At 38.2% G+C, this 24,366-nt stretch overlaps 1 protein-coding gene across 2 annotated transcripts in view; it reads left to right on the top strand.

Moving 5' to 3' along the window:
- NRG3 (neuregulin 3) overlaps positions 1-24,366 on the top strand; it is a 959,110-nt gene that overhangs the window by 329,146 nt on the left and 605,598 nt on the right. For both annotated transcript variants that reach the window (XM_053692070.1, XM_053692069.1), the window contains exon 2: positions 22,511-22,640. In XM_053692070.1, the coding sequence (XP_053548045.1) occupies positions 22,511-22,640 (130 nt within the window). The remainder of the gene's footprint in view (positions 1-22,510; positions 22,641-24,366) is intronic.

Consider the following 24,366-nt stretch of genomic DNA (forward strand, 5'->3'; position numbering starts at 1 on the left):
TTTTTTTTTAAACAATTTTTATTGAGATTATTGGCGAACACAATATATAACTTTTGTCTATTTACATCAACAAAGAATATACAGATTACATAAACTATAAGGGTGGATATTGTAGGTAATTGACTATGTGAAAAAGGGAGAATAATATGGAATCTAGAAAGAAACCATAAGATTCAGACAACACAGGCGCTATACAGCTAAAAATAGAAAAATAAAATAAATTAAAATAATTTTAATTTTTATGCATATAACACCAAATATAAGTGCGAGTGACAACACTTGGTGCAAACCAAAAAAAAAAAAAAAGTGCTAGCAACAAAGAAATTATATAAAAAAATATATATTTATTACAAATGTGGAATAAAATAAATAATAAATTTGACAAGCACAATAGCGCTGATCAGGCGCAAGGATAAAGTGTAGTATACAAACAGCAACAATGTATCAGAGAATACAATACAAATGTGACAATGCAGGGAGCGAAGATAGATTATGAATATGAATGGTCTCCTGAAGTGATTCAATGTGGCGGTCTTTACATAAGCCCAGATTGGAGAGGGATTACAATCTTCAGTTGAAACTGGAACAAGACGAGAAAGACCGATAAAACGGCAAACAAGGCAACAGCATAAGGTTATCACTTATACTTACACCGGAGGTCGGTGATTCAATCCTGTAAGTTCCTCTCAATGGTGCAAGACTCCAAACTGCGGGAAGCAGCAAATTCAACCCAGCACGGATATTTGCAAACACCTTTGCACACAGGTAACTGGGAAACTGCACCTACGGAGGCCGAAGAGGGACAAGAAACAAACAAAGCAGAGCAACGCGTTTCAACTCGTAAGCAGGGTCTTTTTCAAGGAGAGCTTGAAAAAGACCCTGCTTACGGGTTGAAAACGCATTGCTCTGCTTTGTTTGATAAATAATGTTTGATAAATAGGCCTCATAATATGAAATAGTATAAGAAATGTTGGGGACAATCAGCAGGCAAGAGCTGCTTTAATATTGAGGTGGGGATGTGTCCGGGAAGTTTAATGATATAGTAATAATATCATGTGGGCCAAGATATTTTTGAAAAAAACACAAAATAAAGTCGAGGGAACTAAAAGAGTAAAGGGTTAGCAACTGATATTGTATGATGAATAAAGTATGATCTGGTAAATTGGTAGTAATAGCTTACAATTAAATTCAGAGAGTGGGATCTTGAAATCTGGATACACACTCCTGTGATTGGGGGAGGACTGAGAGGATCTCAGAGATTGGGGTTAGGGGATCTTTTTATAAGCGAATGATAGAAGATGGCCCCATTGAACTGTCAAATTAAAGGGTGATCATGAGGGTATTTATAATAATAATTGGATACTTGTATAGCACACAACCTCGAACTTAATGGACTCTCTGCACTGATAACAGGAATTATTATTACCCAACTTAATAGTAATCATTTTACAAACCTCGGAAGGATTAAAGGCTGAGTGGACCTTGCCGGGATCGAAACTGCAACCCTTGGGTTGCTACAGATCTCTGTAACAGTGCATTAGCACGATGAGCTATCTGCCCAGCTTAATAATTAGCAATAAGTAACTATGTGGCATATGACAATAGAGGGCTAGAGTGCGTAGCACCATATAATTGAAAGATACACCATGTGCTGGTAAATTGAATGGGGTGTCAGTAAATAAGTTTGTCTCTGAGTAAGTATCACATGGGTATGTTAGAAGAGGAGGTTTATTCACAACCATCTAAACATTACAGAAAAGAGAGAGGCAAGTAGTGCTTGGTTTCAGGAAGATGTTCTTAATATGAATTGACATGTCAAGTAAGCTGTGTGATTCATTACCAATGTCTCAAAGCTGTATGGGATTGTTAGGTAGAACCGGGTAATTTAGTTAGTAGTCAGTAACATGAATTGCTTCATAGAGCTCATAGCCCATGACCTATTCTTTAAATCTCAGTTTTCAAAGTAAACACTTCTGGTTTCTATTAGTAGTTGGTAATAACAGGTAGAGAAATAAACATCTAACTGTGAATCTGCAAACATCTAAACAGGTGCGTCTAGCACCAGGGGATAAGGTTAAGAACAAGCACATAATAATGACAGTTCTCCTATTGAGATATTACCAGGAGTAGTAGTTGGGTGTAACAGAAGCTCTATGTCACAAATAATATAAGATAGGTTATCCTAAGTGAACTGTATGTAAGGTAGTGCAGCCTTAGGACATTGGACATATTGATGACTTAAAGAAGAGCAAATGGTGAACCCCTAAAATAGAGTAATGTAAATAGGTCATATCATATGGTCTGTTCATTTAGTCTCAGCTATCATATTAAATGTTTCTAGCTTCCATTAGAATTGTTATTAACAGATGATAAGGTAAGCATACAACTATACATCTGTTGACATTCAAATAGGGAGATTCAACAAAAAAAGATAATGATAAGAACAACATATATTAATGACAGTTCTCCTCCACTATATGTTCTTAGCAATTTGTCACCTCAGGCATGGGAACAACATAAGCAGGCAGAACCGTGCCACTAACAGATTATGCATTAAGGTATCATGCCTCTCTATCATAGGCAAAGCAATAAGGTTAGCATATGATTTAGTTCAGCCATTCTGAATATCTTTTCCTAATATTTTATCGCTGTACATATATTAAAGTTACAATCAGTCAGCGTTTCATTAAAAATAACTATACTCCATAGTCTCAGGCGCTGACATGGAGGTCTAGTTTCTCAAATATGGTCTGAATAAGTTAAATGAAAGGGCTTAAACCCTATTCTGAAATTCCTAATAGATAAATTTACAGACTAATAAAATACCACAAACTTGTGCGACATGCATGAAGTAACAACCACTGAATAAAATAGGGCCAGTAAGGATTGTTTAGATAATGGATTAGTAATAGTAGACAGACATAGGTCTCAAGAATATAGCAGGTATTATAACAAACAATATTAATGTAACAGTGGATAAACATCTAAGTAGAAAATGAACACCACAAATAAACATGAAACCCCACATTGGGAGATATAGCAGAAATCAACGTTCCAGGAGTCTATTATATCTATTAATAGAACATGTCCAAAATGTCAGCATATGTCCTCCTTTAGTAATTGAGAGCTACAGTTAATAGGGCTTATCTCTCCTCTTTCCTTCCAAGTCTCCCAGTACAGTTCTTCAGGCAAAATACTGTAGAGAAAGCAACATGAAGGAGTAATTGTCGGGGTTAGTGAGCTGCTATAGAATGTGTCTTTTAGAGGACTCTTATTGACCAACAATAAGATTGGGTGGGCTCTTCTATGCTGTGCAGGGGATGGAGCATGTATGAGATGCTGCGTCATACACTCACCTGCGGGCATCAGGTATTTCAGCAAGATCCAATAGCAGCATGTCACTTCCATCTTCCGCCGGCCCAGGGTGAGAGACTGATCAATAATCCTCATGGCTAGGTATGTCAGGTGGTCCATTCCGTAAGAGGAGCATATGGTGCAGTAGGTTGTTGTATTGGGAGTCCATGGCACGCTCCAGTGCGGCAAGTGCAGCGATGATGTCCGCCTCCATCTTAATCCAGTATAGCGTGTGCGTCTGAAGGTTTCTCTTTTCTTTTTTCCCGAAAGTATATGAGAGTTGATTAGCTGGTGTGTTACTAATAAAATGTCTAGGCAGTAGAAATAGTTTATCACTGCAGTCGATGTTAACTGCTTTGCTCCGGGTAACGGGGAAAATGTGGGGGATAGAACATGGGCCGCCACTTGCATCTTGAATGGGCCAGAATAGAGTTCCCCACTGTATTATTTATACAATATTGGTATCATCGGCATATGTTGGTATAACTTGTACCCTGAATATAAGGTAGCAATGTCTCTACTATAGCAGAATAATCAGCGGATTATTTTGTGATAAGCGAGGAGCTCCCATTTTTCCAACCTAGCATGGCTGCTACACACGTCTCTTACAAGTTTTATATTATTGTTTTATTTAAATGAACTATATCCATGGACAGCGTTGCGGAATATGATGGCGCTTCAGAAGTAAAGTATAATAATAATATTTAAAATATTCATTATTATATATGAATTAATATACTTACAATATTAATAATTTATATACTTCTAGGCTATCACTATGGATACGTGGTAAAATACTTTTTCAATAAGATTTTTATCTGGCAAATGTCCTGACTATTTGCAACAAGTTACCTATAATATAGCTACCAATATTAACTCAATGTTTTGGATTGTTTATTTCTGCTCCATCCACAATAACCTTTTGGCTGCTTTGTAGATGTTAGAGTTAGGGATTCACACCAGATCAAGGCGACACTAATAAAAAGGATTTCCTCAGGCATTGAAAGAAATGTCAACATTACTTTAGGGCTATTATGATGTGGTTGTCAACACAGGAGTTTGATTGCGGAATATCAATAACATTAGGGTTGTCTCTATTCAGTGACCCTGTTGCTGTTAGTAATGGAAAGAATAGCCCAAAAATATTTAATACAGTATAAAAATGCTTTAATATATAATGTGGAAGAAAATATAGATTTTCTAATGAATTATTACCCTGTTCTATGTTGTAGCTATTTTACAGGATAGATAAATTCTCCCTATTTTTTTTTTTCTGATTTATTTTTACTTAAAAGGACTCTCAAGTCAAAATAAACTTTTATGATTCAGATAGAGCATGCAGTTTTAAGACACTTTTCAATTAACTTCCATTATCAAATTTTGCACAAGCTCACAAGATAGACGTATACTAGTCTGTGATTGGCTGATGTCTATCACATGATACAGGGGGCAGAAAATTGGAGAAAAAAAACAATTGTCAGGAAAATAAATCTACTGCTTATTCAGTGTAAGTGTCATTGCATTGTCTTTTAAATATTTACTTGTTAATTATGCAATTTTACTGCATTGAGTAGTCCTTTAAAGGACTTTCGAGACATGGGAGGAATCACAATATAATTCATTTTAATTTCTAACTAGTTACCAGGTGAAAATTAACACCTCTAAGATTATGTGGTTTTAATAAAAGCATGAAAATATTTTTTTTACTGTTTTAAAAAATACTAGACTCTTCCTTCATTAGGAGAGATACAGTCATCTGTTTTACTGTCAAAATGTCCACATAAGCATCTCATCTTTAAAAATAGTATAGTCAATTTCAAAATGTAATATTATAAAATGTTTATATTATCAAATCTGAAAAACAGGAAGATAAATATTTGTTCTACTATATACGCCGGCACCAGTAGGGAAGTCAGCAAAAGGTTGTTGTAAGCTGCCATGGATGACATGGAAAAGATGTGGTAATACAGGAGTTTAAAGGTTAATATAAAACAGTATCTCATTGATATTGTATCATGTCAGTATTTTGGTTAAGGTTCTTGAAGTGCTCCATAATGGTTGAGTCACATGGGGGGGGGGGGGATATCATGCAACTGTTGTTAATGGTTCTCTATTCTAATCCATCAGAATATCCTTGCAAAATCCTTTGAATTTTTTGATCCCTTAGTAACAGGCGACGTACCCTTATGTGGGCTGTCTTTGGATATTTAGGGGTGTAATAGCACAGGTCTAATTGACAGAGGTGAGAATATTATATATTTCTGCATTCCTCAGGCAGTTATCGGTGAGATAATGCTATTTCTGCAGGCTTTAGACGGAATCTGAGCTGTGGCAGCCCTGAAAACTCCTTGCAACATATATTAATAGCTTGCAAGAGCCATTTCAATGCATCCATGCACTTAATAGGCTTTTCAAATGTATTTGTGGTGTGATAACACTATATGCATGTAGACAGTTCAACAGAAGTTTACCAATCCTGTAGCAATTTTGGACTTTTCAAATTCTATTGTCTTGATGTTTTGAAAATATGTGTTGTTCTATTTGATGTACCCTGTTTCTCTGCCCCCCTCCCCCAAGTATTAAAACTTTTGTACATGCTCAGTTTTCATGTTAAAAGAAGAGATTAGCCACTGTTTGCAGTTGTTATCTGCCAATATGGACATTTATGTAGCAGGGCGCCTTTTGAGTTTTGAGAATTAGAAAATCTTCAATGTTCAAAGCTAAATAACATGAAAAATGGACAAAAAAATAATGTAAGTAAAATCTCAAGGTGTTTATTATGCCTAGATGTCATGTTTAACATTTGCTTTGGTCATAAATGAGCACTTGCGCTGATCTAGCAGTTAGTGTATAGGATGTTACTGACTGATCTGGTTTTTAAACCTTCAGGATACATTCCAAACTCCCTGGGACAGTGGAGAAGACACCATTAAAGGGACGGTGAAATAAAAAAATATATTTTAGTATATCATGCATTTTACATGTACTTTTATTATCAAATTTACTTTGTCCACTTTGGCCCCTACTTATCAAGCCGTCGACTTTCTTGCATTCAACGGCACCAATACGCTCGCCTAAGATCGCCTAACATTGCTGGACCTAAATACGTTCCCCAAAATTATCAAAAAAGTTGTCAAAAAGCCACGCACCAAGTACGGGGCGATGAGCAGCAGACTGTTGTTAACTAACAGTCATCGATCTCGTTGCTCTTCTGCTTTTTTACAGCTTTCTTGGTACCCTGTCACTAAACACCCACACTATACTATACTGTTTTACCCCTATACCGCCGCTCCTGGACCCCGCCGCACCTAAATAAAGTTATTAACCCCTAAACCACCGCTCCCGGAGCCCACCGCAACTCTAATAAATGTATTAACCCCTAAACCACAACTCCAGGAGCCCACCGCCACCTACATTATACATATTAACCCCTAATCTTCCACCCTCTATACTGCCGCCACCTACATAAAGTTATTAACCCTTATCCTGCCGCTCCCGGACCCTGATGCAACTAAATAAAGTGTTTAACCCCTAAACCGCCGCTCCCGGAGCCCACCGCCACCTACATTATATTCATTAACCCCTAATCTGCCCCCCCTACACCGCCGCCACCTACATTATATTCATTAACCCCTATTCTGCCCCCCTACACCGCCACCACTATATTAAATGTATTAACCCCTAAACCTAAGTCTACCACTAACCCTAACACCCCCTAACTTAAATATAATTAAACTAAATCTAAATAAATTATTCCTATTTAAAACTAAATACTTACCTATAAAATAAACCATAAGATAGCTACAATATAACTAATAGTTACATTGTAGCTATCTTAGGATTTATTTTTATTTTACAAGCAACTTTGTATTTATTTTAACTAGGTAGAATAGTTATTAAATAGTTATTTTAACTAGGAGGTTATTAAATAGTTAATAACTATTTAATAACTATTGTACCTAGTTAAAATAAATACAAAGTTGCCTGTGAAATAAAGATAAACCCTAAGATAGCTACAATGTAACTATCAGTTGAATTGTAGCTAACTTACGGCTAGATTTGGAGTTTGGCGGTGAAAAGGGCTGTTAACGCTCCGCGGGTTTTTTTCTGGCCGCACCATAAATTTAACTCTGGTATCGAGAGTTCAAACAAATGCTGCGTTAGGCTCCAAAAAAGGAGCGTAGAGCATTTTTACCGCAAATACAACTCTCGATACCAGAGTTGCTTACGGACGCGGCCGGCCTCAAAAACGTGCTCGTGCACGATTCTCCCATAGGAAACAATGGGGCTGTTTGAGCTGAAAAAAAACCTAACACCTGCAAAAAAGCAGCGTTCAGCTCCTAACGCAGCCCCATTGTTTCCTATGGGGAAACACTTCCTACGTCTGCACCTAACACTCTAACATGTACCCCGAGTCTAAACACCCCTAGCCTTACACTTATTAACCCCTAATCTGCCGCCCCCGCTATCGCTGACCCCTGCATTACACTTTTAACCCCTAATCTGCCGCTCCGTAAACCGCCGCCACCTACGTTATCCCTATGTACCCCTAATCTGCTGCCCTAACATCGCCGACCCCTATGTTATATTTATTAACCCCTAATCTGCCCCCCTCAACGTCGCCGACACCTGCCTACACTTATTAACCCCTAATCTGCCGACCGGACCTGAGCGCTACTATAATAAAGTTATTAACCCCTAATCCGCCTCACTAACCCTATCATAAATAGTATTAACCCCTAATCTGCCCTCCCTAACATCGCCGACACCTACCTTCAATTATTAACCCCTAATCTGCCGACCGGAGCTCACCGCTATTCTAATAAATGTATTAACCCCTAAAGCTAAGTCTAACCCTAACACTAACACCCCCCTAAGTTAAATATAATTTTTATCTAACGAAATAAATTAACTCTTATTAAATAAATGATTCCTATTTAAAGCTAAATACTTACCTGTAAAATAAATCCTAATATAGCTACAATATAAATTACATTTATATTATAGCTATTTTAGGATTAATATTTATTTTACAGGTAACTTTGTATTTATTTTAACCAGGTACAATAGCTATTTAATAGTTAAGAACTATTTAATAGTTACCTAGTTAAAATAATTACAAATTTACCTGTAAAATAAATCCTAACCTAAGTTATAATTAAACCTAACACTACCCTATCAATAAAATAATTAAATAAACTACCTACAATTACCTACAATTAACCTAACACTACACTATCAATAAATTAATTAAACACAATTGCTACAAATAAATACAATTAAATAAACTATCTAAAGTACAAAAAATAAAAAAGAACTAAGTTACAGAAAATAAAAAAATATTTACAAACATAAGAAAAATATTACAACAATTTTAAACTAATTACACCTACTCTAAGCCCCCTAATAAAATAACAAAGACCCCCAAAATAAAAAATTCCCTACCCTATTCTAAAATACAAAAATTACAAGCTCTTTTACCTTACCAGCCCTGAACAGGGCCCTTTGCGGGGCATGCCCAAGAATTTCAGCTCTTTTGCCTGTAAAAAAAAACATACAATACCCCCCCCCCAACATTACAACCCACCACCCACATACCCCTAATCTAACCCAAACCCCCCTTAAATAAACCTAACACTAAGCCCCTGATGATCTTCCTACCTTGTCTTCACCATGCCAGGTTCACCGATCCGTCCTGGCTCCAAGATCTTCATCCAACCCAAGCGGGGGTTGGCGATCCATAATCCGGTGCTCCAAAGTCTTCCTCCTATCCGGCAAGAAGAGGACATCCGGACCGGCAAACATCTTCTCCAAGCGGCATCTTCTATGTTCTTCCATCCGATGACGACCGGCTCCATCTTGAAGACCTCCAGCGCGGATCCATCCTCTTCTTCCGACGACTAGACGACGAATGACGGTTCCTTTAAGGGACGTCATCCAAGATGGCGTCCCTCGAATTCCGATTGGCTGATAGGATTCTATCAGCCAATCGGAATTAAGGTAGGAATTTTCTGATTGGCTGATGGAATCAGCCAATCAGAATCAAGTTCAATCCGATTGGCTGATCCAATCAGCCAATCAGATTGAGCTCGCATTCTATTGGCTGATCGGAACAGCCAATAGAATGCGAGCTCAATCTGATTGGCTGATTGGATCAGCCAATCGGATTGAACTTGATTCTGATTGGCTGATTCCATCAGCCAATCAGAAAATTCCTACCTTAATTCCGATTGGCTGATAGAATCCTATCAGCCAATCGGAATTCGAGGGACGCCATCTTGGATGACGTCCCTTAAAGGAACCGTCATTCGTCGTCTAGTCGTCGGAAGAAGAGGATGGATCCGCGCTGGAGGTCTTCAAGATGGAGCCGGTCGTCATCGGATGGAAGAACATAGAAGATGCCGCTTGGAGAAGATGTTTGCCGGTCCGGATGTCCTCTTCTTGCCGGATAGGAGGAAGACTTTGGAGCACCGGATTATGGATCGCCAACCCCCGCTTGGGTTGGATGAAGATCTTGGAGCCAGGACGGATCGGTGAACCTGGCATGGTGAAGACAAGGTAGGAAGATCATCAGGGGCTTAGTGTTAGGTTTATTTAAGGGGGGTTTGGGTTAGATTAGGGGTATGTGGGTGGTGGGTTGTAATGTTGGGGGGGGGGTATTGTATGTTTTTTTTTACAGGCAAAAGAGCTGAAATTCTTGGGGCATGCCCCGCAAAGGGCCCTGTTCAGGGCTGGTAAGGTAAAAGAGCTTGTAATTTTTGTATTTTAGAATAGGGTAGGGAATTTTTTATTTTGGGGGTCTTTGTTATTTTATTAGGGGGCTTAGAGTAGGTGTAATTAGTTTAAAATTGTTGTAATATTTTTCTTATGTTTGTAAATATTTTTTTATTTTCTGTAACTTAGTTCTTTTTTATTTTTTGTACTTTAGATAGTTTATTTAATTGTATTTATTTGTAGCAATTGTGTTTAATTAATTTATTGATAGTGTAGTGTTAGGTTAATTGTAGGTAATTGTAGGTAGTTTATTTAATTATTTTATTGATAGGGTAGTGTTAGGTTTAATTATATCTTAGGTTAGGATTTATTTTACAGGTAAATTTGTAATTATTTTAACTAGGTAACTATTAAATAGTTCTTAACTATTTAATAGCTATTGTACCTGGTTAAAATAAATACAAAGTTACCTGTAAAATAAATATTAATCCTAAAATAGCTATAATATAAATGTAATTTATATTGTAGCTATATTAGGATTTATTTTACAGGTAAGTATTTAGCTTTAAATAGGAATCATTTATTTAATAAGAGTTAATTTATTTAGTTAGATTAAAATTATATTTAAGTTAGGGGGGTGTTAGTGTTAGGGTTAGACTTAGCTTTAGGGGTTAATACATTTATTAGAATAGCGGTGAGCTCCGGTCGGCAGATTAGGGGTTAATAATTGAAGGTAGGTGTCGGCGATGTTAGGGAGGGCAGATTAGGGGTTAATACTATTTATGATAGGGTTAGTGAGGCGGATTAGGGGTTAATAACTTTATTATAGTAGCGCTCAGGTCCGCTCGGCAGATTAGGGGTTAATAAGTGTAGGTAGGTGTCGGCGACGTTGTGGGGGGCAGATTAGGGGTTAATAAATATAACATAGGGGTCGGCGATGTTAGGGGCAGAAGATTAGGGGTACATAGGGATAACGTAGGTGGCGGCGATTTGCGGTAGGAAGATTAGGGGTTAATTATTTTAAGTAGCTTGCGGCGACGTTGTGTGGGGCAAGTTAGGGGTTAATAAATATAATATAGGGGTCGGCGGGGTTAGGGGCAGCAGATTAGGGGTACATAAGTATAACGTAGGTGGCGGTCGGCAGATTAGGGGTTAAAAATTTTAATCGAGTGGCGGCGATGTGGGGGGGACCTCGGTTTAGGGGTACATAGGTAGTTTATGGGTGTTAGTGTACTTTAGGGTACAGTAGTTAAGAGCTTTATGAACCGGCGTTAGCCAGAAAACTCTTAACTCCTGCTTTTTTCAGGCGGCTGGAATCTTGTCGTTAGAGCTCTAACGCTCACTGCAGAAACGACTCTAAATACCGGCGTTAGAAAGATCCCATTGAAAAGATAGGCTACGCAAATGGCGTAGGGGGATCTGCGGTATGGAAAAGTCGCGGCTGTAAAGTGAGCGTTAGACCCTTTAATCACTGACTCCAAATACCAGCGGGCGGCCAAAACCAGCGTTAGGAGCCTCTAACGCTGGTTTTGACGGCTACCGCCGAACTCTAAATCTAGGCCTTAGAGTTTATTTTATAAGTAAGTATTTAATTTTAAATAGGAAAAATGTATTTAATGATAGGAATTTTATTTAGATATATTTAAATTATATTTACGTTAGTGGGTGTTAGGGTTAGGGTTAGACTTAGGTTTAGGGGTTAATAAATTTAATATAGTGTCAGCAACATTGGGGGCGGCAGATTAGGGGTTAATAAATGTAGGTAGGTGGCGGCAGTGTAGGGGGGCAGATTAGGGGTTAATAAATATAATGTAGGTGGCGACAATGTAGGGGGTGGCAGATTAGGGGTTAAACACTTTATTAGAGTTGTGGGGGGCTCCTGGAGCGGCAGTTTAGGGGTTAATACATTTATTAGAATTGCGGCAGTATAGGGGGGGGCAGATTAGGGGTTAATAAGTATAATATAGGTGACGGTGTGCTCCAGGAGCGGCGGTTTAGGGGTTAAACACTTTATTTAGTTGCGGCGGTGTAGGGGGGCAGATTAGGGGTGTTTAGACTCGGGGTACATGTTAGGGTGTTAGGTGTAGACATTTACCATAGGAATCAATGGGATATCGGGCAGCAGCGAATATGAGCTTTCGCTGCTTTCCAACTCCCATTGATTCCTATGGTATATCAAACCAGGTACTCTGGGCCAGAAAAGTGCCGAGCATACCTGGTAGGAATTTGATATTTTCCAAAAGTAGTGAGATTGTGCCAAACTTGCGTTTGGAACATCTGTAGTGACGTAAGCATTGACTGAGTCTGGCAGATCGTATGTTACATCGGTCTGTAGGGTTTGATAACTAAGGCGAATCAGGCTCGCCACAAATACGCTGCGGAATTCCAGCGTATTTGCGGTTGACAACTTTATAAATAGAGGCCTTTGTTTTCTTTGTTAAAGAGTAAACCTAGGTAGGCTTATGGTAGCACTGTAACACACACTTGTCTATAGCATTCTCTGGCAGTAGAGTGGGAAACAATGTTTGTAGCAATGGTATACATTATTGTACTAAGAGGCTAGTACACTCCAGAGATACTAGGTTTACATTTCTACCAAATGATTTGAGCAAATCTGACAATAGAAATCAAATGCAGATTTATCTTTTTTATTTAATGCAGTCCATTATTCATGAGAGTTTAATTGAACTTTACTGTTTAAAATTACAGGAAAATGAGGCAAATAAATATTAAAAGTACATTGCAAAGATTATACTACACATAAACAAATATTTTAAGGTGAATTTAAAATGTGGTTTATTGTCCCTTTACCCAATAACTACCCATAATAAAATATGGTGTCTTAGGCCAGTTTTTCTCACCTCTAATCCTCAAATTCCTCTAAAAGGCGAGCTTTTCATTATACTTTAACTAGAGCACAGGTTAAAAAAAAATCAGCTGATCAGTAACCATGGTTACTAACCTGATCTCACCCATCGCCTGATTATTGCACCTGTGCTCTAGTTAAGATATAATGAAAATCTGCTACAGGGACTTGAGGACTGGAGTTAAGAAACACTGTGCTACACAAATGAATGATGCAGAACAGATCTAAATATCTATATTTCAAGTTGCTAGATTTGCATAAAACATATTTTATAGCTACAAAAAGGTTCTTAAAATTTATTACCCAACACACATATCTTTAATGTTCCTTTAGGCTTTATTTTAACAAGGAAACAAATTGGCATCACAATATACAAACTACTCACAATTCATAGTACGTTCACTTAAAAAGTATAATTCAAGAAGAACAACTATGGTACTGGGATACATTTTTCTGTTATCCATTGCAACTTATAAACCTTAGTATTTCCAAATTGCTTTCTTTATCACATCCAAACATAAAATAGGATTCAATCGATAAAACTACTGTGCTGTAAAAAACTTGTAATTGTCTTTAATAATGGGCTTTTAGAAAGTTAAACATTGTGATTTAGTACAGAGAGACAAAATGTAAATTAAAATTCTTAGTAGGATTCATTGGGATAGCAATCTCTGCCATGCTGAGTATAAGCACGTCATGTTACATCCCTCATTATTGAGCATAAAACCCATTGACTGGCTAAAAAGTGAATATATGCCAGCTACCAGGGTCATTAAATTCACGCACGCAGCTTGTTCATTGAACATAAACATCTACTTGTGATTACTTTTCCAGTTGGATCGTTTTTGAAGCTTTCATAAAAAAATCCGTGAACTCTGGGTTATTAATAAGTGATTTGTTTAAGGCATCAATTCTTCTAGACAGTCACCAAAAGCTAGGAAATTCTTGGCTCAGATACCATTAATGTTCAATAAATACCATTGTTCTTTTTTTTTTTTTACATTTATTTCTATATTAATGAACAATTGAAAACCAAATGTATGTAAGCCAACAACATGGACATGCAGCTGATAGGTCTCATTAATAGAACAAAATTATGAAAATCAAATTAGCTTTACTGAATGGAGTCTCTGAAACAAAATAATTGGGTCTAGTTAGAAGAATCATTCATTATATGGATGGAACGTTTCCCTGTATGAGGATAGTTCAATGGATTTACAATATTTATAGGCACCTCAATAGCAGAATCAAAAGCAATACACATGCAAAAATACTTATAAAGGGTTATTTACTATACATGCCATCCCTTTTTATTTAAAAAAACAACCCATAATAATGTAGTTAATCCCAGACAAGTCTGGGTGCAAAGCCCATAGGGAAAATTACAAAACTAAATTATTAACACAACACATAGAAAGTCTACCACTCTCTTGCAAGCACATGGCTAGATTAAAAACAAATTAGATACAAACAAGGGTGACATAGGTCCTTTGTCATTTCCCTAGACACATACAAAACACAGAAATGGAACACTGCAAAACTCAGACCATTTTCAGAGACTCAGGCAGAGAGTGCAGTCCATTTTTGTGCTTCATATGTGTCTAGGGAAATTACAAAGGGGCTGTGTCACCATTGCTTGTATCTAATTTCTATATGTTGTGTTTTCTAATTTTCCCATTGGCTTTTCTGGGGTTAACTGTCTTACTCCCTGAAATCTGTGCAGTTGTCTGTGAGTGCTTGTGAGCACCCAGGGCTGTTTTGCAGGGTCATAGGACGTGTACCCAGTCCATTTTGGTGTTTTATATGTGTATAGGGAGAGTAATGCTTGCTTGTATCTCAGTGTGTTTGGTTGAAAGCATGCATTGTGAGGCTGCAGGTTACGGACCCAGGGAAGAAGAGACCTTGACGTAGTCCTGGGCCTATCACCATTTGGCCAAATGTTGTAACTAACTCTTCCATTTAGCTTTTAATCTAGCTGTGTGCTTGCAAGAGAGTACCAGACTTTGTATGTGTTGTGTTAAAAAATTTGATTTGTAATTTATAACTTTCTATTCAACTTGCGTTGATTCCATTTTTATTGCACCCCAGTGGATTAGAATCAACGTTGTTTGAATAAGTTAAACTATCTGTACTATGCATTATGGTATACAATCTCACATTTCACAGGCTTTTAAAGGGGAATTTATTTACTTTTTTCAAAGATCTGCACATAATCAAAATGTATATTGTCATAGCAACATTTTGTTTAATGTTGTTTAAAAAAACATTTTGTGATATTTGCTAGTCAGCATTTTACAGATATGTTGCATCAAATTCAAGTGATTTAACATGTGGTTAATGTCCCCTTCATGATTTGTTGAAGGAGCAGCAATGCATTACTGGGAGTTAGCTGAACACAACAGGTAAAACAAGGACAAGAAGCATAAAGGTGCAGCCACCAATTAACAGCTAGCTACCAGTGGTGCACTGCAGCTCTTTCAACAAAGGATACCAAGATAATGAAGCAAATTTGGTATTAGAAGATAATTGGAACATTATTTAATATTTCATGTTCTTTCTAATTCAATAAAAAAAATGGGGTTTCATATCCTTGTGATCTGTTCATGTGTTCATGGTGTACATATATATTGCCTTTTAAATTAAAGGGACATTAAAAATAACAGTATGCTTTAGCCTTTTTTAACAATGCAATATTACTTCATGCATGCACTGGGTACTTATCTCAGCATGCCTGGGAGCTGAAGTTAGTTAACCTCTGTGCAAAGTGCGCAGAGCTTACCTACCAAATTAGCGCCCAATCTGGGTGATTAAAAAAAACTAAAAATCCTAAAGCAGCTTTTTCGTTTTTAACAGAACTTGCTTTGAAAAGTATCTTGAAAATAAAGGCTTCAACTATATAGCCCTAGTATACATTTCTGCAATGTCCCCTCGAAGACTGTAGTATATAGTCAAATGTGCTCCTTTAGACTTATTTCCAATAGGCAGTAATACATTTTTACATATAGTTTGATTTGATAGACTATTAATGCTACAAATACATATCTGAGCTCATTTTTGATTGACAAGTATATGCACACAGCCTTATCATTTAATTCACAAAATGAGTTGCTGTCATTTCTGTTTTGACATGAATATTCAGCTTGCTATATTTATTATTAATATGACAGAAAATAGGAAAACGTATGGGAAATATTAAGACATCATTTTTGTGGAGATATTCAGTAGAATGATATAACTAGGATTATGCTGTACAGAGATTTACAAATTTAAAATGAAATTAAAAAATGTTAGAATTGATGCATTAGAAGGAGACGCATAAATAAGAAAATTAACTCTGTTTAATTTAAAATGTATATTAGACTGAAGGTTACAGATAAGTGCAAAGTTCTATTCTTGCCCCCTTCTCTGTAAAGTAATGGGCATTGCTATCTTGAAAACTAGGGCTGCTGGTGCCTGGTGTAAGATGCTGTATGGGAGTAAAATCAGTGTCTGGGCCTTGGTTGAGGTTAGCAGCAACAGCATAAGGACTAGACCAGTGATGGAAGTAATGGCTAGTCTTGACACCCCAGATGATTTTTAAACTACATGATGCTTAGGGACTCTGCAGTCTATTTAAGCATCATGGGAAATATAGTTCAGAAACATCAGGGCTGCCAAGCTAAGCCATCACTGGACTAGACACAGTGCCTAGGTTGTGTTGCTGGTACCTCAAATTAGATGATGCACACAGTGCCTAGGCCCTAGATTGTGTTGCTGGTACCTGAGATTAGATGATGCACACAGTGTCTAGGTTGTGTTGCTGGTACCTGAGATTAGATGATGCACACAGTGCCTATGTTGTGTTGCTGGTACTTGAGGTTAGATGATGCACATAAGTAAATACAATGTCAGGGCATTGCTTGAGTTTGCAGTTACACTGGAAGGACCATGCACAATGCCTAGGTGATATACAGAAGCTGGACATGAGTAAACACAATGCATTGTTTGAGTTTTGCAGTGGCAGTGGAAGGAATATGCACAGTGCTAAGGGACCAAAGAATAAAAGTATCGGACCTTCTCTATCGCTTCCTTACCACCCCTATGCATGCACACAACAAAATCATATAAGAAAAAAAAAGGTCAACATAAGAAAACTTGTGCATTTTCAGCCACAGAAACAAATTTTATGAGTATCAAAAAAAAAATAGCTTAAGGAACTGCAACATTCTTATATTTCATTGACAATTTGCATATAATTCCCAAATGCACAGAGTCTACGTCTAATCTCTAGACATATTGAGCAATGGGGTCTACATTAGGATTATTCACTTAAAGTACCAAGCTACAGGTTAGTTGCTTAGATATCTGTAGATGCTAGTTATCTCTTTGCCAGCTGATATGACATTTTACGTGTTATTCTGCTATTATTGTTTTGTTGTTTTTTTTGTTTTTTTTTCAAAAGTAGGTTTTATACCTTTTGTGAGATTAATTCTGATATGTTTGAAGGTCAACATGAAAGCAGTACCCAAGCGTAATAAGACAAATTAAGTACCAGGAAGGAGGTGATTTTACTGTCTCCTCTTTCATTATTAGCTGTGCTCTGTTCACTTCTGGCATAAAAAAAACTCAGCTGCAGATTGCTAATTGGATAAAGCAGAATTCAATAATTGTTCTGCAGTAGATGCTTAAAATTGAAGAATGCAGTGTTTACTTTTTATCTGTGATTTATGGCTGCAGCTTTTTGTAGGGTGGGGGGGGAAAGCGAAGCTTCTTAATTAACAGAGCTGTTTTTCACTTCAAATGCCACTCTCTAAGACTATTTGCAAAGTATAGTGATAGAATATTCTCGCCAATTTGTATGACATTTTACTAGTTTGAAGCAATCAAATTAAATATTTTTCTAATTTATTTTATGTTGAGTCATAGTTTTATTTATTTATGTTGCTTGAATATAAAGTTGATTACTTAAAAACATAACTTATGAGATGGTTTGTGAGGTCTTAACCTATCCTGGAGAACACACACTCAAGAAGTCTTCTGTCATTGTTGTAGACCACCACTTATGCAGCTCCTGTTTTCTCCTCTGAAAGATGTCCTCTCCCTATCTGAAGAATGCACGTTTAATCTATTTTACTACACAAAACTCCTCTTCTTTTACTTTAACCCACCCAATGCCTTTATGCTTGAATTTAATAAATATTGATTAAGGAAAAGTAGATTAAGAAACAATTTCAGGATTTGGAAACTGAAACTTTCACCCTTGGGGTAAAATTGATTGTGTACCTGACCAGTACATTAATTAATTTATTGTCTACCTACATTTTCATATGTTTTATAGTGATTTTTGTTTTTTCTTCAAATATTCAAGGTACGTTTTCGTATTTATAATACACTTGTCAAGATTCCAGCTCTGTTGAGTTTCTTATCAAACTTATACTCATGGAATTAGCTCAGAACAAAACATTTTTTGTAGAAGGAGGATAGGCACTCACAGGTCCTTTTCATAAATAATGCCCCAATTTATAAAAATAATATGTGCTAAATCGCATGTGTATGTACCTGTAAATACCTCCTTCTACATAATTAGTTAATCAGTTATTCAATTAGAGCTTCTGGGTATATACGTTGGATAGCAGGAACTGTCTACTGTGTTAAAATACAGTATATATATATATATATATATAAAAACAAAAATATCCCTCACTTTTGAAAGACAGGGCCCCAAGAATTAAAAAGCGTGCGGACAACTTCCATACAAACATACCCCAAACATAACATTAATGCTGAATTCCAATAAAACAACATCAATCTATGAGAATTATCACTTAAAGGTACATTAAACCTGTTTGGTACAACTACAGTAGCACAGCTACTACTCATTACCATGATATTGTTTGTCCTTCTGTACCTGCAGCTCTCTACAAAGCCAGTTTGCATGGTAAAGTTCTGCATTTTATAGTGGGCGCCGCCATCTTGTAGCACAAGTATTGTATCATGTGACAGAAGCGGCGCACTTACACAGATCTGTGATGTTACAGCTGTACCTTGCTCTTCAGTTTAACTCACAGAAGTAAAAAGTGTAAGAGTTACATGTTTGCACTTTTTTTTACATAGTTTCAAATTTACATAGCAAATATAAGCTCTAAGATGGTGGCATCTAGTGGGAAGATGCAGGGCTTCACCAACTGTCACTTGTTAAAATAAGAGAACGACTTTACAGACAGTTTCAGGCACAGGAGGAAAAACTATACCATGGTAAGTAGTAAGAATGCTACTATATTGTACACAGCAGTATAACATCTTACACTGTTTTTTTGTTGTTTGTTTTTTAAGTTTTATTTTTTTATTTAAGTATACAAAAATCATTCAATATTGGTTCAAAGATCAAATATTTGGCAGCGATGACATGCACGGGCATATAAGAGAAAAAAAAAGATCAGCTATCACATAAAGCAATAAAATAAAAAGCATCATGGAGTCATCCTAGTATACCTAAGTTTTATGTTAAGTGGTGATGTAACGCTGTTGGTTTCATGAAGAAAAACAACATAGGGCGCTGTAATCAGCTCTGATTACATAGACGGTATAGAAACTGTACAAAATCAGGGAAATAGAAAATTCATTCGAAATAACAAATGTCTGGATATTCAGGAACCATTAAACATAAATCTACCAAACCAGTCTGTTTCCAAAGTAAATCGGTAAAGGTTCTACTCCAAAAAAAACAGGAATGGGGAACCTTTGATAGATCATACTGAAAGTGGTCACAATCTTCAAAAAAATCCCAGTAATCAGCAGCTGTCATTATGATTTTAGCCCAGGGGAAGCACTTTGTGCCAAGGTTTGCCACCCCAATCTAGAGTGTGGCGCATTTATAAAGAGTGATTTATTAGAAAAAAAGGTGTGCAAGCTTACAAGACTACAGTAAGTAACAGGATGACAAAAAGGTATTACAGGTAGAAAACCCTTTATCCAAACTGATTGGGACCGGAAAAGGTTTGGATTTAAAAATAGTTTGGATTTTGGAATATTTGTATCTTTAAAATGAGAGAGTTGGGGGAGGGGATGGAACCAATGTCGGCATTTAGCGAGGTCAAGCGGACATGATTTGCTACAGTGAATCGTGTCCGCTCGCCTCTTAATAAATCTACCGCCAAGTGTAAACAATAATATCTTATGTAATTTAGGCAATATTTACATGTCATAATACAGCTTATGCAAGCAACCTAAATGTAGTTTTATATAATTTCTAATACTTTTGTATACTTAGTACCCTCAGAAACTGTATTTTTTTGATCATTTTATTTAAAAATAAATATTATTTAAAAAGTTTAGATTTCAGAATAAGTTTGGATTTTGGGAATATGTACAGTATTATGTATTATAAATCTTACATTTTATTTAGTAAATCATTTTTATTTTTTTATTTGGCTGTAACAGGTATTAATTGTATGTCTATTGCATAGCAATCAACCTATGTTATAATTTGAGTTGTTAATTATCTAAATTATACAAGTCATATGCTGTTTTATCCTATATAATAAAAAGGCCAAGTGTGTTTGTCCGAAGCTGTCAAGCGCAGTAGAGACTGTGCACGAGGACAAACACACCTGGCCTTCCAACTGACCTGGCGTCATGTGGTGGAGTGGGCGTGGCCAGGCGACTGCGGAGTGGGCGTGGTCAGGCGGGAGTGACATGGGTGTGGCTGGGCATGACATGGGCGGGGCATGGCGCAGGCAGTGCCGGGCGGAGCCAGATGCCGGGGCAGCTGCAGAGAGACAGAGAGCTCTAAAGAGGAGTGATAGAGAGAGCAGAAGAAGGTGGATAAAGAAGGAGAGAGAGACAGCAAAAGAGAAAGGGGGAGAGAGACAGCAAAAGAGAGGGGGGGGAGAGACAGCAAAATAGAGGAGGGAGAGAGACAGCAAAAGAGAGGGGGGAGAGAGACAGCAAAAGAGAGGGGGGAGAGAGACAGCAAAAGAGAGGGGGGAGAGAGACAGCAAAAGAGAGGGGGGAGAGAGACAGCAAAAGAGAGGGGGAGAGAGCACAAAAGAGAGGGGGGAGAGTGCATAAAAGAGAGGGGGAGAGTGCGCAAAAGTGAGGGGGAGAGAGCACAAAAGAGAGGGCGGAGAGTGCACAAAAGAGAGGGGGGAGAGTGCGCAAAAGTGAGGGGGAGAGAGCGCAAAAGAGAGGGGGGAGAGAGCACAAAAGAGAGGGGGGGAGAGCACAAAAGAGAGGGGGAGAGAGCACAAAAGAGAGGGGAGAGAGCGCAAAAGAGGGGGAGAGAGAGCAAAAGAGAGGGAGAGAGACAGCAAAAGAGAGGAGAGAGAGAGAAAATGAGAGGGGGGAAGAGAGAGAGCAAAAGAGCGGGAGAGAGACAGGAAAAGAGGGGGAGAGAGAGCAAAAGAGAGGGGGGAGAGATAGAGCAAAAGAGGGGGAGAGAGAGAGCTAAAGAGAGGGAGAGAGACAGGAAAAGAAGGGGAGAGAGAGCAAAAGAGAGGGGGGAGAGATAGAGCAAAAGAGAGGGGGAGAGAGAGAGCAAAAGAGAGGGGGGAGAGAGAGAGCAAAGAGAGGGGGAAGAGAGAGAGCAAAAGAGAGGGGAGAGAGAGAGAAAAAGAGAGAGGGGGGAGAGAGAGAGAGAGAGAGAGCAAAAGACAGGGGGAGAGAGAGAGCAAAAGAGAGGGGGAGAGAAAGAGCAAAAGAGAGGGAGAGAGACAGCAAAAGAGAGGAGAGAGAGCAAACGAGAGGGGGGAAGAGAGAGAGCAAAAGAGGGGGAGAGAGACAGCAAAAGAGGGGGAGAGAGAGAGCAAAAGAGAGGGGGAAGAGAGAGAGCAAAAGAGAGGGGAGAGAGAGAGAAAAAGAGAGGGGGGAGAGAGAGAGCAAAAGACAGGGGGAGAGAGAGAGCAAAAGAGAGGGGGAGAGAGAGAGCAAAAGAGAGGGAGAGAGACAGCAAAAGAGAGGAGAGAGAGAGCAAACGAGAGGGGGGAAGAGAGAGAGCAAAAGAGGGGGAGAGAGACAGCAAAAGAGGGGGGGAGAGAGAGCAAAAGAGAGGGAGAGAGACAGGAAAAGAGGGGGAGAGAGAGCAAAAGAGAGGGGGAGAGATAGAGCAAAAGAGAGGGGGGAGAGAGAGAGCAAAAGAGAGGGGGGAGAGAGCAAAAGAGAGGAAGAGAGGGGGAAGAGAGAGAGCAAAAGAGAGGGGAGAGAGAGAGAAAAAGAGAGGGGGAGAGAGAGAGAGAGAGAGAGAGAGAGAGCAAAAGACAGGGGGGAGAGAGAGAGCAAAAGAGAGGGGGAGAGAGAGAGCAAAAGAGAGGGGGGAGAGAGAGTAAAAGAGAGGGGGAGAGAGAGCAAAATAGAGGGGAGAGAGCAAAAGATAGGGGAGAAAGAGAGAGCAAAAGAGAGGGGGATGGAGAGAGAGCAAGGGGTGGGACCGTTGTACTGCAATAAATGGCCTGTGTACACAGGCTTTAGGACTAGTAAGTGATAAAGAGAGCAGTGTCTTGAAATGTTACATAATTAAAAAAAATATGGATTTGCTAAGTGCTATATATTATATCAATGGAATATATATATTTATTTTGCTACTTTTTTCTCTCTCCATAGACACCACTACATATTTCACAGAACGATCGGAGCACTTTAAGCCATGCAAAGATAAGGATCTTGCATACTGCCTAAATGATGGGGAATGCTTTGTGATTGAAACACTAACAGGATCTCATAAACATTGCCGGTAAGTTGTCTATTGTGTATACATAAATGGTAAGTTGTCCGTTTAGATGTCATTTAGATGCTGTTTAGATGTCTATTTTGGTAACTTTTCTGGTAACAGGGGCGGAACAGAGACAAAAGGATTTCTTTAGAGACCATCCTGGAGTCATTTGATGATCATCAAACTACTTTAGAAGTAATTTGCATATAATCAGATATCATCAGGCTTGTAAAGTTATCAGTTAGGGTAAAACATTCTGGGTGATGACTTCAGAATGATTAGACTTGTATGTTAAAATGTGCAGGATATATCAAGGATTGGGAATTGTTTAACAAATTACAGTTTACTGGCTAATGAGTTGGAACTTTATACACGGTGAAGTATGTCCATCTCAAAAAGAATGATCTGAAATATTAATTTTACTATTATCTGCTAGGCATGTGCTGAATGCAATATATATCAATTACACAATAGGATGTTGCAAAGGATATTATTTAGCAAATATATATATTTAGTATTCAAACATTGGTCAGCAGCCAACAAGATATTAGTATGTATATCATATGGGTTTTGTCAAAATGTTGCTGCATTTTTTTAATAAACCTTTTATTTTATCTATGTGAAACCCTTTCTTATTTTTCTTCTGGTTGATGGTTATACTGTGTTAATTTCCTAATTTAAAATAAGAAAAAAATGCACATACTCTCTGTCTCTCTTTTTATGTGTTGGTCTTTGTTTACAAAGTTGTAAGTTACATTTTTTTATGTCAATTTTAATTTTCTCTAGAATACCTTTGAGACATAGGGGGGTAGTTATCAAGCCGTCTACTTTTCTGACTTCGCCGGCCCAATACGCCCGCCTAAGCTCGCCTACCTTCGCCGCCGCGGACCTTGAATACGTTCGCCTAAGTTATCAAAAAAAGCTGTCAAAAAGCTGCGGGGCGATGAGCAGCGGACTGTGATAGTTATCACTCATCCGATCTCGCTGCCCTTCGGCTTTTTCCCAGCTTTATTGCTAGCCTGTCACTAAGCACCCACACTAAACTACACTGTTCTACCCCCTATACCGGCGCCCCCGGAGCCCCCCGCAACTAAATAAAGTTACTAACCCCTAAACCGCCGCTCCTAGACCCTTCCGCAACTCTTACAAATGTATTAACCCCTAAACCGCTGCTCCTAGACCCTGCCGCAACTCTTATAAATGTATTAACCCCTAAACCGCCACTCCCGGACAAGGCTGCCACCTACAGTATACCTAGTAACCCCTATCCTGCCCCCCCCTACACCGTCGCCCTCTATAATAAAATTATTAACCCCTATCCTGCTGATCCCGCACCTCGCCGCAACTAAATAAATAGTTTAACCCCTAAATCACCGCTCCCTGAAACTGCCGCAACCTATATTAAACCTATTAACCACTATCCTGCCCCCCCTACACCGTCCTCACCTATAATAAATGTATTAACCCCTATCCTGCCCCCCCTACACCGTCGTCACCTATAATAAATTTATTAATCCCTATCCTGCCCCCCCTACACCGTCGTCACCTATAATAAATTTATTAACCCCTATCCTGCCCCCCACTACACCGCCGCCACTGTAATAAAATTATTAACCCCTAAACCTAAGTCTAACCCTAACCCTAACGCCCCCCCTAACTTAAATATTAATTAAATAAATCTAAATAATATTTCTATTATTAACTAAATTAATCCTATTTAAAACTAAATACTTACCTTTAAAATAAA

Source organism: Bombina bombina, chromosome 9 (genome assembly GCF_027579735.1).
Source record: "Bombina bombina isolate aBomBom1 chromosome 9, aBomBom1.pri, whole genome shotgun sequence".
NCBI classification, from domain to species: domain Eukaryota; kingdom Metazoa; phylum Chordata; class Amphibia; order Anura; family Bombinatoridae; genus Bombina; species Bombina bombina.